Here is a 19334-nt window from a genome sequence, read left to right on the forward strand (position 1 = left end):
GTTACCTGTTTCTGGATCAGTGCCTGCTCCAGTGGATCATCAGATTTGTCCTGCAGTGTGTGTTTTGATGAAACTTTCATTTGATGAAGAACACAGACATGCAATGAATGAGCTTGGTAAGATTGGACTTGTGAAGCTTGCTAGAAGCCATTGCTAGAAACTTTGTGCATGTCACTGCGTATATGGCTTTTTTTTACTAACAATTTAAGCTATTAACAGCAATTCATTTGTGTCAGTTGTTGCCCCCTAAGTACTGAAAGCAGTTGAAATTAACTATACCATTTCCCAGTGCATAAATTATTATGTCAGTTACTGTTTTTTCTGGCATGAATTGTGAATTTCTGAAGAGTAATATTATTGTGGAAATATTTGCAATTTTACAAGTATTGGACTTAAAATTGAGACTACTTTCCAGGATGGGTGGTTTTTTGATTGGTGTTTTAGTGGCGTTTTTTATCCTGCATATGTTCTTATTTGACAGCCTGAATTTTTTTTAGTCCATGCTCAATAAATTCCATGCATGTAATTTTAGCAATTCGTATTTCTTTCTGAGCATTGTGGTTTTCAGACATTTGAGGTTTCTTCTGTACATAAAAATGCAATTTGTTCCTTGCTTCATATGTCCTGTATGTACAACATTAGAGTACAGGTATGACTGTTTTTCTTACCTGAATCTTTTTAAAGGAGGTTTGCAGGCCATTGCTGAACTGCTGCAAGTGGATTGTGAAATGTATGGACTCACAAATGATCACTATAGTGTTACCCTAAGGAGGTATGCTGGCATGGCTCTGACAAACCTGACTTTTGGAGATGTGGCAAACAAGGTGAGAACAGAACTGTAAACTTGCAGTAATTTCAGTTCATAGCTGTTTGAATTACAGCTCTCAACACAGGTGATTAAAATCTCCAGGATAGGATATTGAGTTTAAACTCAAGGCAGTTGAGTTCATATACTATCTCTATTCCATCCTGTTGCTGACAGAGAGCAGCACAAACAGAATGTTCCATCATACATCTATGGTATTGGCTCTCAAATCACTTTTGTCACTGAAAGCAAGGATTTTATCTATTGACCTGCTTTTTTAATGAGAACTAGGTTAGAACAGCACACAGTGATTTTATAGTAACTGATTCTTTCTGAGAATGTTGAATTAAAATATGTAATTGGGTCGTTTTCTGAAGTTTTCAGTTATTTAACAATACTATTACTGTCTAATGAAATTTTTCCAACCTCAATTCAGGGTAGAGCTTGCTTTTAAATATATGGAGTGTATCTGGATCACACTGGGCACCACTTCAATCATTATAAAAGAAAATTGGTTCCCCTAATTTCTGACAAAGACATTTCTTTAAACTCTAGAAACTTCCAATAGATTTGCCAGTCTGTGTATCTTAAAATAACTCAATACTGAAGACCTACCCTTCTGCTCTAGAGGGAAGAGATTTCAGCAGTAAATGGAAATAACAGACTTCAGAGAACTCAGGATTTGTTCTCTCACTAGGCAGTAGGTAACAACACATTGCTGGCTCACAGGTGTTTTTATGTGGTGCAAAGGAAAGAAGGCTTCTAAGGCAGTAAAGATCACATCCTTGAAGTACTGTAAAAAATAAATACAAAATTTTAGCACAATTTTGCCACTTATGTATTTACACTGATAGCTGTGCTGAAATTTTTTAGTAGTTGTAAACCAAGTATTTATTGTTGACAACATATTTACTAAGATAAATAGATATGAACATAGATATGATTTGCTTAAAATATCAAAACATTGTGCAGAAGCAGCCATCTAACCTGCTATTTAGTACTACTCACTTTCTTTTTTTCTCCTGATTCCTAACAGGCTACATTATGTTCCATGAAGGGCTGCATGAGAGCTCTTGTAGCCCAGCTGAAATCTGAAAGCGAAGACTTACAGCAGGTAATGCTCTTTTGAGATAAAATACTTTTTTTGTTGTCTTATCTGCCTTAACTTTGATGTAAAATTTTTCTCATACTTCATTAATTAGGAAGTACATTCTTCTTGTAAAATATTCTTATCTGTGGGATCACGGTCTGGGTTTTTTGTGGTTTCGTTTTTTGTAAATCATAATGCATGGGCTGCAAATTTTTTTATGATTCTGATCTGTTACTGTCTGTTCTAATGGGTCCTTCTGTGTAAGGAAAACAGCCTGAAATAAAGCCTTTAGGAAGTGCTTAGGATAATCCTCAGAACTGAGAGAGCAGAACTGTTGGAACTTGTGTAAAATTACTAAATATTAAATTATAGTCAACTTTAACTAATGCTTATTGCATACAAAGTGGAACACTTCTTTAAAATAAAACCACCTTTTTCCTTGCAGTCTGACTGAATCATCTGACATAAGAGCAATTTTAAATAAAATTGACCTTACCTCTTAAGTTACAATTGAGGAAAATACTAGAATTACAACAGAGACTCTTGGATAAACTCTGTGATGTGGTATTAGGACAGGTATTGAGTATTCTTGAAAGGAGAGTCACAGCCCCATGGGCCCTCTGAACTCTGGGATGTCTCCAGCCACTGACACTTAGACACCACACAAACACACACACAGAGCATGAAATCCTCCACTCAGGACAAGTTATAAATGAGATTTAGTAAGAATATGGGATCAGTGTACTCAAAAGGCATGTCCACACAACTGTATCAGCCAATCAGCTGTTCAGACGTCACTGTGCCTTTCTGTCCCCTGTGCATTCCTGTGCTGAAAGATCACCTCAATCCATCTGTTTTCCTGCACTTGAAACCTTTGGGTTCTGCCATCCCGCAATAAGTTCTACAGTTCTAGAGTGCTCTTCCCCTGGTTCCCACAGTGTCCCACATCCCCTCTGTCCAAAATGGGCAGACAGCTGCTCCCTTTGACTCCCTTGAGTGTCACAGCCATGCCACGGGGTGGTGGGTTCCCTGGGAGAGTCCTGGGAAGAGCCTGGACAGGGCACAGTTCCCACCTGGCTTTGGGCTCCTGTGTTGCTCTGGCTGTGTTGAGGTGGGCTCTGAAGGGCTGGTGGCTCCTTGGGAGCAGCCAGGGCTGGGTGTTCCCAGGTTCTTCCATGTGCCACTGGCTCCCTGTGCTCCACTGGGTGGGTGAGCAAGGGAGCATTCACCACGTAACCTGAAAAGTTTATGCACTTCTGTGACAATGAGAACACCCATAAGCAAAAGTTTTCTATCAAATTAATTTCACGAGGAATATGCATGCTTACAGCTGCTCATGAATGGATGGAGTTTAATGTGTAATGACTGCCCACTACAGTGACAACCTATCTCAGTCTAACTGCTGCCAAGTACCAGGACATCTTCTGGACATAGCTATTCTGCTTGTAAAAGGCAGAGTGTATTTTAAAAATAGTTTAAAGAGCTTTATAAACATCAAAATAATCATACCACATGAGAGACAGGCAAGTGGTATTGTTCTAAGTGAAAAAAGTGAAAAAAATATTATATAAATCTCTCCTTTGAGATAATATAAGTCTAAAACAGACATAAGAATAGAGAAGCAGGAAACCTGACTTCCAATCTCTGTTTTAAGTACCAACACACAAAAGCCAATACCTTTGATCAAACTTGATGCTGAAACGTTAGACAGTCTAGCAGACAATACAACAAAAAGCAGATGTTAGCAAATTTTAGTTCAGTAACTGAACATGACCACTGTTAATTAACATAGCATTTTGATAAGTCCAGGAGGAAAGTCTGATAACCTGCTAAAAACATACCTACCTTGAAATATGTTACTTTTCTTTCTCATTTTGCAGGTCATTGCAAGTGTATTGAGGAACTTGTCCTGGCGAGCAGATGTAAACAGTAAAAAGACTCTAAGAGAAGTTGGAAGTGTGAAAGCATTGATGGAATGTGCTTTAGAAGTTAAAAAGGTATCTTCTATAAGTTATTAAATTGAATTTTTGAGAGATTGCATTTATTTTACACAAAACGCTAATATGACCATTGACCATTTTTAATAACAGCAGTTGCTGAAACAGTTGATGTGGCTCAGGTAATTTTTCTGGAAGAAGAGTTTGATTTAACATAGCAGCAGACCACAATGGAGCAATGTCACCTCAAAACTAGTATTGATCTGATTTTATTTATGAGGGTTGACTGCTTTTGCTTTTCAGTTTCATGAGCTGTGCTGTTAAAATAGTCTTTTTTATAATTTTGTCATTTAATAAAAGCTCTTTTGAGTTAGTTAGTAGGCATCTACAACTTTTTTGGTATGTAGATGAGAGTATATTCCATCCCAGAGACTGCTGCCAACTGTTCTTCAAGCCCTTCTATCATTGTGGCAGCAAACAAGTATTGAGGCACATATTTCTGATACTTCTGAGGCAGGCAGTACCAAATCCATGGCTGAAGGAAGGAGCAAAGTAAACAAAATACATGTGCACTGCTGCCTGCACCTTACCACCCCAGAAAACAGAATTGGAGTGTACACAGCTCCCTGAAGCTAACTTAATGAAGTTTCTGAGAGCTTAAGGTCAATAGCTCAAAACTTCTCCTGTCATGTTGCTGTTTTCCTAGGAATCCACCCTGAAAAGCGTTCTGAGTGCCTTATGGAATTTGTCAGCTCACTGCACTGGGAATAAAGCTGACATATGTGCTGTTGATGGTGCTCTTGCATTTCTGGTTGGCACACTGACATACCGGAGCCAAACAAACACTTTAGCCATCATAGAAAGTGGAGGAGGAATACTAAGAAATGTTTCTAGCCTAATTGCTACTAATGAGGACCATAGGTGGGTACACTTCTGACAATTTTAATTGTTCTACATGTATATTTATTAGATAGTTTCTATGACCAAGCCTTAATATGAATGCATGTATTAAGTATAGTAATTAAAAACAGTTAATTTGTAGTACATTTGATGAAGTGGGTATTTCACTTAGATAACAGGAATGTGCAAACAGATTAAGAGCTGCTGCTTGCTAATGATGAACTGTACTAAAAGCTAACTATTCATATTTGTAATAGGATTTTGTTAGCATTCAGATAAAAGCTAGTGGAAATACAATTTATTTGCACAGGAGAATTCCTAATTATCCTTTGTAAGGGCAAAACTAATTTCTAGAAGAATAGGTTTCTGTTTTGCTTTGTCTCTTATCCTTTTGAAATGCCACTTACAGATGTTTGTTTTCAATTACTCAACCCCAGGCAAATCTTGCGAGAGAACAGCTGCTTACAAACCTTGTTACAACACTTGAAGTCACACAGTTTGACAATAGTTAGTAACGCATGTGGGACCCTGTGGAATCTCTCTGCTCGAAATGCAAAGGATCAGGAGGCGCTGTGGGACATGGGAGCCGTGAGCATGCTGAAAAACCTGATTCACTCTAAACACAAAATGATAGCCATGGGTAGTGCTGCAGCTCTACGGAACCTCATGGCAAACAGGCCAGCAAAGTACAAAGATGCTAACATCATGTCTCCAGGATCAAGCCTCCCATCCCTCCATGTCAGAAAGCAAAAGGCACTAGAAGCAGAATTAGATGCTCAGCATTTATCAGAGACTTTTGACAACATTGATAACTTAAGCCCGAAAGCATCTCACCGCAATAAGCAGAGACATAAGCAAAATATATACAGTGAGTATGTGCTGGATGCCAGCCGCCACGACGATGGGGTGTGCAGGTCAGAGAGCTTTAATGCTGGCAATGTGACTGTGCTCTCACCATATACCGTAAATACTACGGTATTGCCTGCCTCCTCCTCTTCCAATAGAGGAAACACAGAAAATTCTCGGTCTGAGAAAGACAGGAGTGTTGAAAGGGATCGAACGGTAGGTTTAAATACCTATCATCAAGCTGCAGAGAGTACTGGGAGTTCCTCTAAGAGAATAGGAATGCAGATTTCTACTGCTGCAGCTCAGATTGCCAAAGTTATGGAAGAAGTAACAAGCATGCACATTCCACAGGAAGACAGAAGTTCTGGTTCCACTTCTGAAATACACTGTTTGACAGAAGACAGAAATGCCCAGAGGAGATCAGCCTCTACCCATACTCACTCAAATACATACTTTCCAAAATCTGAGAACTCAAACAGGACATGTCCTGTGCCTTATACAAAAATGGAATACAAAAGAGCTTCAAATGATAGTTTAAATAGTGTCAGCAGCAGCGATGGCTATGGTAAAAGAGGCCAAATGAAACCTTCCATTGAGTCTTACTCCGAAGATGATGAAAGCAAATTCTGTAGTTATGGCCAATATCCAGCTGACTTGGCACACAAGATTCATAGTGCAAATCACATGGATGACAATGATGGAGAACTAGACACTCCTATTAATTATAGTCTTAAATATTCAGATGAGCAGTTAAATTCTGGAAGGCAAAGTCCCTCCCAGAATGAAAGATGGGCAAGGCCTAAGCATATAATAGATGATGAAATAAAACAAAATGAGCAAAGACAGTCAAGGAACCAAAATGCAGCCTACCCTGTGTATACTGAAAGTGGAGAGGATAAACACATGAAATATCAGACACCTTTTGGACAGCAAGAGTGTGTTTCTTCCTTTAGATCAAGAGGATCCAGTGGCTCAGATCAGAACAGAGTAGGCCCAACTCTTGGAATGAATCAGAAAGTAAACCAGTCTTTGTGCCAGGTTGATGATTATGATGATGATAAGCCAACCAACTATAGTGAACGTTATTCTGAGGAGGAACAACATGAAGAGGAAGACAGACCAACTAATTACAGCATAAAGTACAATGAAGAGGAACAGCATGTTGATCAGCCTATTGATTATAGTTTAAAATATTCAACAGAAGTTCCAGCACCTTCTCAGAAGCCATCTTTTACTATTCCAAAGACTTCTTCAGTGCAACTCAATAAAACTGACCATATTGCCCCAAGCAGTGGGAGCACATCAGCCCCCTCAGCTGGTTCAAAGAGGCAGAACCAGCTTCACCCAAGCTCTGCACAGAGCAGAAGTGGTCATGCACAGAAGAACGCCTCGTGTAAGACTCCCTCTATTAATCAGGAAACTATACAAACTTACTGTGTGGAAGATACACCAATATGTTTTTCAAGGTGTAGCTCTTTGTCATCCTTGTCATCAGCTGAAGATGAAATAGGACGTGATCAATCTGCACGTGGCACAGATGCCAATAACACACTGCAGATTGCAGAACTGAAGGAGAACAGTGGGGCTCTACCTACAGAAGGTGCAGCAAGTGAAATCACATCAACAGCACAACACATCAGAACAAAATCCACTAGACTTCAGACTTCTAGCTTGTCTCCTTCTGATTCCTCTAGACATAAAGCTGTTGAATTTTCTTCAGGTGCCAAATCTCCCTCAAAGAGTGGTGCCCAAACTCCTAAAAGCCCACCAGAACACTATGTACAGGAAACACCACTCATGTTCAGCAGATGTACTTCTGTAAGTTCCCTGGATAGTTTTGAAAGCCGTTCAATTGCTAGTTCAGTTCAAAGTGAGCCTTGCAGTGGAATAGTAAGTGGTATTATAAGTCCCAGTGACCTTCCAGACAGCCCTGGACAAACAATGCCTCCAAGTAGAAGTAAAACACCACCGCCTGCTCAAGGAGGTCAAGTTAAAAGAGAGGTACCTAAAGGAAAAGCATCTACTACAGAGAAAAGAGAGCCTGGTCCTAGACAGGCAGCTGTAAATGCAGCTGTTCAAAGAGTTCAGGTACTGCCAGATGCTGATACACTATTACATTTTGCCACAGAAAGCACACCGGATGGGTTTTCTTGCTCTTCTAGCCTGAGTGCTCTGAGCCTTGATGAGCCATTTATACAGAAGGATGCAGAGTTAAGAATTATGCCTCCAGTTCATGAAAATGAGCATGGAAATGAAGCAGAACCTGAACAGTCAGATGATACTAAGGATAACCAGGAGAAGAAACCAGAGAAGCCAGCTGAAGCAGAAAAAGACATTCTGGATGATTCTGATGATGATATTGAAATCCTGGAAGCGTGTATTATTTCTGCAATGCCAACGAAGTCTTCACGCAAAGCCAAAAAGCCTTCTCAAGCGTCTGCTCCGAAAATACCTCCTCCTGTAGCCAGAAAGCCTAGCCAGTTGCCAGTTTACAAACTTTTGCCTTCACAAAGCAGACTGCAATCACAAAAGCACGTGACTTTTACACCAGGAGATGATATGCCACGGGTATATTGTGTTGAGGGTACACCAATAAATTTTTCAACAGCTACATCTCTGAGTGACTTGACAATAGAATCCCCCCCAAGTGAGCTGGCCAATGCAGACAATGTGGGTGTGGGAGCGGAGTCAGGGGAGTTTGAAAAGCGGGACACCATTCCTACAGAAGGCAGAAGTACTGATGATTCTCAGAGAGCAAAAAGCTCAGTTGTGACTCCCCTTAGCCTGGATGACGACAAAACAGAAGAGGGTGATATTCTAGCTGAGTGCATTAACTCAGCTATGCCAAAAGGAAAAAGTCATAAACCTTTCAGAGTGAAGAAGATAATGGATCAAATTCAACAAGCATCTTCATCTCCAAGTAATAAAAACCAACCAGAAGGTGAGAAAAAGAAGCCAACATCACCAGTAAAGCCTGTTTCCCAAAACAATGAATACAGAGCACGTGTGCGAAAAAGCATAGAACCCAAAAGCAATGCTAGTAATGAAAGAGGCTATCTAGAGAACAGAGATGCAAAGAAACAGAACCTTAAAAATAATTCAAGAGAGATTCATGACAAATTGCCAAATAATGAAGAGCGTGCAAGAGGAAGCTTTGCATTTGATTCCCCTCATCATTATACGCCTATTGAGGGAACTCCTTACTGTTTTTCACGGAATGATTCCCTGAGTTCATTAGATTTTGATGATGATGATGTTGACCTTTCAAGGGAGAAGGCAGAATTAAGAAAAGGAAAAGAAGGAAAGGAAATTGAAAGTAAAGAGTGCTCTAATGCAGAACAGTCTTCAAATCAGCAGCCAAGTAATAGGACACAAGTTTGTCAAAAACACCCAATGGGCAGAAGCCAGACAAAGACTTTCTCTCAGTCAACTAAAGATATTCCAGACAGAGGAGCAGCTACAGATGAAAAAATGCAGAATTTTGCTATTGAAAACACACCTGTTTGTTTTTCTCGCAATTCATCTCTTAGCTCCCTCAGTGATATTGATCAAGAAAACAATAACAACAAAGAAGGGGAACCTCCAAAACGTCCTGAGGCTCCTGAGCCACAGGTGGAATCCAACAGACCACAGACTTCTGGTTATGCACCTAAATCATTTCATGTTGAAGATACTCCTGTGTGCTTCTCTAGAAACAGCTCTCTGAGTTCTCTTAGCATTGACTCAGAAGATGATCTTCTGCAGGAGTGCATTAGTTCTGCTATGCCTAAAAAGAAAAAGCCCTCAAGAATGAAGAGTGATAGTGAAAAAAATAATTCCAGAAACACAGGTGGTATACTAGCAGAAGATTTAACACTGGATTTAAGAGAGATACAGAGGCCAGATTCAGAACATGGTTTTTCACCTGATTCAGAAAACTTTGACTGGAAAGCTATACAAGAAGGTGCAAATTCTATAGTTAGTAGCTTGCATCAAGCTGCAGCTGCTGCATCGCTGTCTAGACAAGCTTCATCAGACTCTGACTCTATCCTTTCATTAAAATCTGGTATTTCTCTAGGGTCACCATTTCATCTTACCCCAGACCAAGAAGAAAAACCTTTCACTAGTAATAAAGGTCCAAGAATTATTAAGCCAGGAGAGAAGAGTACACTGGAGTCTAAAAAAGTAGAATCAGAAAGTAGGGGAATCAAAGGAGGGAAGAAAGTGTATAAAAGTATGATCACAGGAAAAGCACGCTCTAATTCAGAAGTTTCAAGTTTGAAGCAACCACAACAGACAAGTGTGCCTTCCATTTCACGTGGCAGAACAATGATCCATATTCCAGGGGTTCGAAATAGTTCTTCAAGTACTAGTCCTGTTTCGAAAAAAGGACCCCCTCTCAAAAACATGAATTCCAAGAGTCCCAGTGAAGGCCAGAGTTTGACTAGTTCTCCAAGAGGAGCCAAATCATCAGTGAAACCTGAGCCAGCTCCTGTGACTAGGCAGCCATCAGGGTTGAACCAGAGTGGATCAAGTAAAGGACCTTCTAGATCAGGATCTAGAGACTCCACTCCTTCTAGACCTCAACAGCAGCCATTAAGTAGGCCTCTGCAATCTCCTGGACGAAGCTCCATTTCCCCAGGAAGAAATGGTATTAGTCCTCCCAACAAACTATCACAGTTGCCAAGAACATCATCTCCTAGCACGGCTTCAACTAAATCCTCAAGTTCAGGTAGAATGTCATACACACCACCAGGCAGGCAGATGAGCCAGCAAAACCTTACAAAGCAAACTGCCTTACCTAAGAGTACCAGTAGCATTCCACGAAGTGAATCTGCTTCAAAGGGGTTAAACCAAACTCTCAGTGCTGGTGGATCAAACAAAAAGACTGACCTATCCAGAATGCCATCCACAAAGTCTAGTGGAAGTGAATCTGACAGATCTGAGAGACCTGTTCTCGTTCGTCAGTCAACTTTCATTAAAGAGGCTCCAAGCCCTACTCTGAGACGGAAATTAGAAGAGTCAGCTTCATTTGAATCTCTGTCACCTTCCAGGCCAGATTCTCCCACAAGGTCCCAACTACAGACCCCAGTTTTAAGTCCTTCTCTTCCTGATATGTCTTTATCCACTCATTCACCTGTCCAGAGTGGTGGTTGGCGAAAATTAGCCCCTAATCAGAGCCCTACCATAGAATATGATGGGAGACCAGCAAAGCGTCATGACATAGCTCGTTCCCATTCTGAGAGTCCATCTAGGCTGCTGATCAACAGATCAGGAACGTGGAAGCGTGAGCACAGTAAGCATTCCTCATCACTTCCTCGTGTAAGCACTTGGCGGAGAACTGGAAGTTCCTCCTCAATTCTGTCAGCTTCTTCAGAATCCAGTGAAAAGGCAAAAAGTGAAGATGAAAAGCAGCATGGAGGTTCTCTCCCTGGACACAAGCAAAGCAAAGAAAGCCAAGCACCAGCAAAAGGTACTTGGAGAAAAATAAAAGAAAATGAAATTCCTCAGATAATGAATGATCCTCAGCATTCTTCTTCAGGTGCTGCAAATGGCTCTGATTCCAAAACCCTCATCTATCAGATGGCTCCAGCTGTCTCTAAGACAGAGGATGTGTGGGTGAGGATAGAGGACTGCCCAATTAACAACCCTCGATCTGGAAGGTCCCCAACTGGAAATACTCCCCCTGTTATTGACAGTATTTCAGAGAAAGGGGGTATGAATGGTAAAGATCCTAAAGAGATTCAAGAAAAGCAAACCCCAGGGAATGGAGGTGGTCCTGTTCGTACCGTTGGCTTAGAAAACCGTCTGAACTCTTTCTTTCAGATAGACAGTCCAGACAAGAAAGGCACTGAAACAAAGCCTCTGCAGAATAATCCCGTTCCTGCACCAGAAATTAATGAAAGTACTGTTAGCGAGCGTACTCCATTCAGTTCCAGTAGCTCAAGCAAGCACAGCTCCCCCATCGGTGCTGTGGCAGCAAGGGTGACTCCTTTCAACTACAACCCGAGCCGCAGGAAGAGCAGCGTGGACAATAGCTCTGCTCGGCCCTCACAGATACCAACCCCGGTGAATAACAGCACCAAGAAACGTGACACCAAGTCTGAAAACACTGACTCCAGTGGAACACAAAGCCCTAAACGTCACTCTGGCTCTTACCTGGTAACTTCTGTTTAAGTGCAACAAAAAGCAAAACTGATGTATTATATACAGCAGCTACTTAGAAACTTTGTTTCAAATGAAACAAGAAAAATGGGGATTGATTTTTTTGTTTGTTTGTTTGTTTTGTTTTGTTTTTATTTGTTGTAAATAGCTTTGATTCCTGTTAGATGGTCCTTGTTCTGGAAGCCATATTTGATAGTATACTTTGTCTCCACTGGTGATATTTTGCAGGAATACCTGATTGACAGTTTGGAATAAAATTGCTAAAGCAAGTGTATTTGTACAGTATGTTTAACATGTATTCCCATTTTTAACATGCATCTCATCCCATTATCCTTTGAATATTGCTTATCATTGAAATAGAATAGCACAATAGAAATGATGCAGTCATATTGCTTTACCAATAATTTCTAGATTACAGACCAACTAAACTACATCAGGGAAGAATTGGTATTATTTATGCAAAAAAAAATATATTCATGTTTAGTATTTGTGAGTTCATCTAACCCAATAATTAATCATGTGGCTGTGAAATTCACAGTAATATGGTTTCCGCTGAACAAGCTTTCCTAGCCTGCTTTTCTGCATGAATGGAGCTGATGGTTCATTTTATGAAGTAATGATTAACATTTCTGTGGTCACATAATGTGCATAGATAGTTATGGTGTAACAATTTACACTTTCTTTGTGCTCTGAAAAGGAAAAAAAAAACAACAAAAAAACAACTGTGTAACTGTAAAACCTTGAACAAAATTATTTTACCTGAATTAGATTTTATCTTAAAGTAGGTAGATTTTTTTTGCTATGCTGTAACTTGTTGTATATTCTGGTATTTGAGGTGAGATGGCTGCTCTTTTATTAATGAGACGTGGGTGATGTCTCAACAGAGACTAAAATGAACATTTCAGAATAAATTATTACTATATGTAAGTTGTGTGTGTTACTTCTGCATTACATAAAAATACAGGATTTTACTTTGAGATGTCACCATATAATGTGGTTGTATGCACTTAACACTTAAGGCCTGATTTGGGATAATCCTGCACCTCCAATATCTGTTCTTCCTTATCACTGGCAAATGGCTGTTGTAGGATGCTTTTAACATTTGCAAGATCAGGCCCTACGTCTTCTGTAATATATTTGTAATTGAAACAGTTTCACACATCTCAGGTGCATAACAAGGCTAAAGGCAGGGTATTTCCAGTAGCCACGCAGTATAATTGTTCTCACGACTGAAAGCCTGAAACAATATTGTATCTATACAAATAATATTTGTAAAACAAAACATTTTTTGATTGGGGATATAATGTAGAATGTGAAATAGTGACTATAAGATGAAATTTTGCTTCTATTTGCGCTCTCTATGGGTTTTTTTTTTAATTTATTTATTTTTAAAAAAATTATGAAGGGAAAAATATCACAAGAATCCCATGGCAGCAAGAAATTTGTTACCATAGTAGAAAAATAATTTTATGCAAAACATGACATGTGCTGCCTCAAGCCTTTTTGATGCAAATATAGACTGTGCTAGAACAATGCTGAAAATAAACCAGATTTGTGCTTTAAAAATATAAATATAGTCTGAATTTAGATGAGGATTACTTCAAAGTAGTAACATGAGAGAACAGAACATTAACCATTCTGTGCATGTTTAAACAAACCATGAAATGAAATGGTATATCAGTTTCGTTGTATCTCGACTGGATTGTCTAAAGGTAGCTTTCTAAATAACTGGTATGTCAGAATGCCCTGATTTCAGGAAGCCTGAAATAGAGCAATTTACCTTTATGGTAGCTTTAACACACTTGCAGAGTGTATCACTTCTGTGGCTTTTGTACTTCTGATACTGAAATGAATCAGTTGAATTCATTATAAATCATGCACTGATTTAGGAACACAATCAAGACATTATGAGCAGACAGAAGTCAATTTATATAGAAGCCAGTACCAAAATACCTATCTGGGAGAAGTGGTATCTTACTTGCTCTTTTGTTCTTTGCTTCCTGTCAGATTTTCTTAGAGACATGCCATGTTCCTGTATCATCTTATGAAACTGTTAAGAAGCAGCACTCCTCGTGTTAGCATTTGAAATATTTTGCATACAAGCATCTTCATTAAACTTCTAATATAAATGAATATTTAGTGTCCTTTTAAAGATGAGATAGAAACAGATTATGGCATGTGTTTAAAGTCAGGACTTCCTGCTGGAGTAGAATATGGAGCTCCATCCTTGAGTTTTAAATGAAAGACCACTTTTGTTCTACATGTTTTGATTTTTTTTCTTTTTTATCATTATTTTGTGCTGGGCTTTTAACAACTAATACAAAAATATACGACATAATCCAGAATAGTTGTTTAACACCGGCATTACATATTTGTCCTGTCAATTAAAGAATTAAAGGTGAACTCAGTCTCAGAAAAGAAATTCTGGTTTCAGTTCTGTTACTGAAAAACTACTGAAATCGTTTTTTTAATCAGAAGAACGTGAAACTATAAATAACTGTATGCGTATCAAACACCAGAATGTCTTTGAAAATTATAGTGGCTTCTTGATATAGACTTGGGGATACTTCATGATCATTATAATTGGAAAGTTTCTCTTAGTATCCACTTAAGTAAACCTATATTTGTAGCAAAGACAAGCTAGAGAACCTTTCCAACTATAAGGGTAGTGATACACTAAAATATGCTTCCCATGGGAGTTGTTAAATTTCCATTATAGAAGTTTTAAGAAGAGGTTTATGAAACATCTCATAGGGATGGACTGTAGTATATTTCATATTGCCTGTGTGCAGAGATGGGTGATCTTTTGAAATCTCTTCCAGATCTACATTTCTCTGATTCTTTATCTAAAATACTTAGTATCCACTAAGAGCCTTTCAGAATATTTAAAGACATCCATGATGTTTGATTTATGATGGGGATATAAAGTTATATTCTTTAAGCTTAACTAAAAAACAGATCCAAGAAATATAAAATCAAAGATACAAAAAATGGTTGCAATAAGTATATTTGGTCTTGGATTTTGTTAATGATGTCAGAGTCACAATAGTCAGATTTGATTTATGCTGCTAAAGATAACCTCTTGTTCCTTGGTTTTATTTGTACGAAGTTGCCACAGCAGGTAAGAGGACATTATTTATGTCAAGGCAAAACAAAGAATAGCAAGGAGTTAAGGAAACCAAGACTCAATTTACTGTTCTGGGATGCACTGCCTTTCTTTCTACCAATTTTGGTATAATTTTTTGTGACTTATGCTCAGACCTTTATTTGTCCTTGAATTAGCTTATTGTATCTAGTGCATACCAAACTTACACTTCAAAATTAGTTTATACTGAAAAATAACCATAAAGCTCATTTCAGACTGTCTTCTAGCTTTGTCCTCTTGGTGTGAAAAGCAGAGATCTGACCTCCCCATAATTTGTAATTAGTTCACTTTTTAAAATGTACTTCCATTTTAGTTTCTTGCAGTGTGCCACAGTTAAGGTTACTGCTCAATTTCTGTGTAAGCTCTTCTGACTAAATATTGCAGTCTTTAAAGGGGAATTAATCTATTTCTATTTTTCATGTGCAGTTCTCTATTGAGAGTATTTTCTCCTGAAAGATTAAAGATAATACAGCTCTGTCAGATATGACAGCTTAAAAATTGAAAGCCTTGCCATGGTTTCTGGATGAGACTGGAGTATTATTTCAAGTAGGCTTTGGCTGCAGAATACAAGCATAGTTTATGCTATAAATGTCAGTAAGCTGCAGTATTCTTCAACATAGACAAATACCTTTGATGGCTTTGGGAGGTTAGCTGCACTGTCTTTGGTAAAGGAGGAGGGAGATAAAAAGGACAGTTTCAGTGAGTCATGTTGTCCTAGGGATGTACTTTCCTTTTTTCCTCAGTAAATTACATAAGCTGTACCAGAGAGAGAACAGCTTATGCACAAATTAATGAGGCATTATTTTGAAGTATACCAGTAGACCACAAAACTGCATAACCCTTGCCTGATAATCTGAAAACTGAATTATTTGATGTCTACTTTGGAGTACTTCATAGCTGTCCATCCCCTTGATCCCCTTAACAGAAGTTGATATTACCAACAAAGATAACTGTGTTAGCTTCCTCTTTCTTCTTAAGGATAATAATCCATACTATTTCTAGAACTGAAGAAATGGCATGTGCTGTTCAAAGAAGTTTTCTTCTGCATTCCATGCTTCTGGCTATGAATCCTGGCTCTTACATGACCATTCACTTGCTCACATCTTACCTTCTACCCTGATGGGGTTAGTAGGATTAGTGCTGCTTGGAAATGCTGAAATTGCTCACTGCATAGTTGGACAAGTGCCACCCGAGCCAGCAAAAAAGTAAACAAAACAGCTAGGGCTGGTTGACAGAGGTTGGGATAGTTTACTTTATAGGAGATCATTGGATTGAGCCATTACAGGCAATTTTAAGCCTATGTGCCAAGTTTCAGACTTTCACCCATTTTGATGCAGCAAAAGCAAATTGAAGTTGGGTTTTTTCGTTTTTTTTTTTTGGTTTGGGTTTTTTGGGGTTTTTTTTACTGAATTTTTGCCTATGACCTCTAGTGCTTTGCATTTAAGTACCTTATATTCGGGTAAATCCTCAATCCTGAAATTCTGACAACTTAACTTCAGAAGTATTACATCAGTATATGGATGTGGAAAAAATACATTTCTTCATCAAAAATCTGCCCCCCCCCTTCAAAAAAAATTCTACCACTTGTAAACTTCTGGGAGACTTGTTTTAGATTTGCAATATTAAATTCAATGCAGTAAATCAGTAAATCCTTCCAGTGAAAAGATTTATTGCAACTATTTCTTTCCCAGAAGAGGCTTGAAGAGGGAGATAACATCTCCCTTTCTTAATGAGGTCAGTATTGTAGGGATGATCTGGAAAATGTTTAGGTGGACTCTTCATACAAGGAAGTTGTAGTTACTAGTTACTAGATGCCTCCCAAATGTCCTTCCCATCTAACTTTCATGAAATAGTACAAACAGCCATAGGAGCATCACTAAAAATCACGTATAGACTTCCACCTAAATATAACTTCCTACATCTACTGTAATGCCTTGCAAAGTTAGACCCACCTGTGCGACAGCTTTGTTCTTGATGAGATGTGTGATTTGGATGAAGCTGTGAATCAGAAGTGAAGTGTCAGTTAATGTAAAGCATGACTTTCTCCACATGTTTAAAACTGAGGAACTTTTCGATACCAAATTACCCAAGTGTATTCGCTCTCTGGTTCCACAGCCATCTCCTTTGCACTTTGACATTTAACCAGAAGAGATGCTCGTTTTTAATTTCATTTCAGATCACATGTAGAAATAAGATTCCTGCATCATAGTTTCCTATATGCAGAATAACAGTTTGTATCTGTAAATGTGTTTATAGAGAATGTTACGTAGCTAAGGTTGAGTTTTTAGTCAGAATGGTAAGTTAACTGCTTACGTGTGTTGTGTTTGGTTACATATTGGAAGTGCAAGGGAATGTGGTGTGGTGCTTTAAGAGTTCACAACATAATTAATGCAGGTGTCAATTAACTTGTGATGCCAAGATGAATTTTCTGCTGTGAAGTTTCAGTTTACCAGATATGCTGTTTACTTACTCTAAGATTGGGGAACACCTCCCTAGTAGTTTTGCAAATTACCTTTCTTAAGAAATTTCCACACAGTTACAGGCTTATGTATTAGTGAATTTCTGCCACTTCAAGATTTAAAGAAATTATTCAAATTTTGCTCTTTTGTGAAAACATCCTCTGCTTAAGTGGCTGTAGAATTGCAATTAGAATATCAGAAAGGTGTAGAGGGAGCTAGTTCCCTCAGTAAAATGCACTTCTGTCCAGAGCTCAAGCCATACGTACAAACACAGTATATCCAATGCCATCCTTTCTGGTAGGATCTAACATGAATAAAGCTTGTGCTGGTTCTCTGCAAGTAAACTGTCATCCTTTGAGATCAGATGAATTTGCCCACCTGTAAGTGTTGTTTCTCTTGAACAAACTTGGCCCACAATTATCTTTCCTTCAATTTTGTTGTTTGCTTCTGCCTGAGATGCATTACTGTTTATATCCTAACTCTGTAATTAATTCTTTCTTCAATTATTCTAATGTATTTTGTTTCATAGTATACTTATTCTGAATTTAGTCTTGCTATGCATAATTTATTTATTACTTGCAGTGTTACATAAAATTTCCTCCTGATTGCACCTTGTCAGAGTGGAATTGTTTTCTTGGCTACTACTGAAAGTTAGGTGTCTGTCCACTGTGTTAGAAATATGATTTCATTTAAAAAGGAATTTGTTGTTTAAGATACTTCAATAATTCAGTGTATCAGAACAAATGCTCTAAAAAAACCCCATGCATTTTCATTTTAGAGATACCTGCATTTCAGATAAATAAGTGGAAAAAAGAACCTTGAAAACCTGGTTCACCTGTAGAGTTCTTTGTTCTCTTCCATGTTTCACCTTAGAAGGAATTGCACAAAACAAAATCTAGTTCTGACACAATATAATTCCATAATCCCTCTATTACTTACCAAAGTTTCACAAGGCTTATTTCATTATGACTTATAAGCATAGCAGAGACTAATTACAAAAGTCTTTTTTTCCTGTAAAGAATGAATTCTTTAGTCCCTGATTAGACTATTAAAGGACCTAAGTTGATTAATTCCCAACACACATACACATATATATTAATTTCAGGACTGATTTTCAAGTTGTTCTAGGAAAAAAAAAAAAAGCACTTAAATCTTTGTTTATTTGCAGAAAATTGCTTTGCCAGAAATTTAAATGTTTTATTAAAAATAAGATTTTTAAAAGCATTATAATTATCACCTGCAATTTAAAATCAGTAGGGATCACGAAAACAAGGAGACTTTGAGTGATGATTATATTAAATACAAATGAAGGTAGGCTAAGCCTAATTATGCCCTTTTTTCTCTAACAGTCCTCTATGCAAAAAGCACATTGGTAGCAGGGAAGGACTTGTACATCTTACCTGACTATTGCTAAGGTCTGGGATGGCACACATTCACACTGGAAGTAACTGTGGAAGAACACACAAATAGATGTAAAAGTTAAGCCATAAAAATGAGTTATAAGAAAACTCCCAATTTTTATTATTTTTGTAGTAGAATTTTGTTATTCCACTGAATGATGAAAAGGAATTGGCATCCTTTTTTTCCAACTACACTGAGCAGCTGAAAGGCTGTGATGGAGTATTTGACACTTTTAAGTGTTTTATGTGACATTGTTTAACCACAGTTGGCAATCAAACACTACCCAGCCACTCACTCCCCTCTTATGGGATGGGGGAGACAATCAGAAGAGTAAAAATTAGAAAACTGTAGATTCAGATAAGGACAGTTGAATAAACAGGAAAGGAAGAAAATTACGATGATGATGATGATGATAATAATAATAATAGAGAATCTACAAAACCAGTGAGTCACAATACAGTTGCTTACCATTTGCTGACTGATTTCTAGGCAATCCCTGAGCATGGCCTCCAGCCCACCTTCTCCACAGGTATATCCTCAGCATGATGCCATAAGGTCTGGAACTATCATTTTTGCTGGTTTATGTGACTCCCTCAAATTCTTGTGC

At 38.3% G+C, this 19334-nt stretch overlaps 1 protein-coding gene across 1 annotated transcript in view; it reads left to right on the plus strand.

Moving 5' to 3' along the window:
- Positions 1-17936, plus strand: part of APC (APC regulator of WNT signaling pathway) — a 71927-nt gene extending 53991 nt beyond the window's left edge. The window contains exons 11-16 of the mRNA XM_066569467.1: positions 21-116; positions 685-824; positions 1842-1919; positions 3776-3892; positions 4539-4753; positions 5170-17936. Of these exons, the coding sequence (XP_066425564.1) occupies positions 21-116; positions 685-824; positions 1842-1919; positions 3776-3892; positions 4539-4753; positions 5170-11734 (7211 nt within the window). The 3' untranslated portion in view covers positions 11735-17936. The remainder of the gene's footprint in view (positions 1-20; positions 117-684; positions 825-1841; positions 1920-3775; positions 3893-4538; positions 4754-5169) is intronic.
- The last annotated feature ends 1398 nt before the right edge of the window (positions 17937-19334 follow it).

The sequence above is a fragment of the Molothrus aeneus genome, chromosome Z, assembly GCF_037042795.1.
Source record: "Molothrus aeneus isolate 106 chromosome Z, BPBGC_Maene_1.0, whole genome shotgun sequence".
Classification (NCBI taxonomy): domain Eukaryota; kingdom Metazoa; phylum Chordata; class Aves; order Passeriformes; family Icteridae; genus Molothrus; species Molothrus aeneus.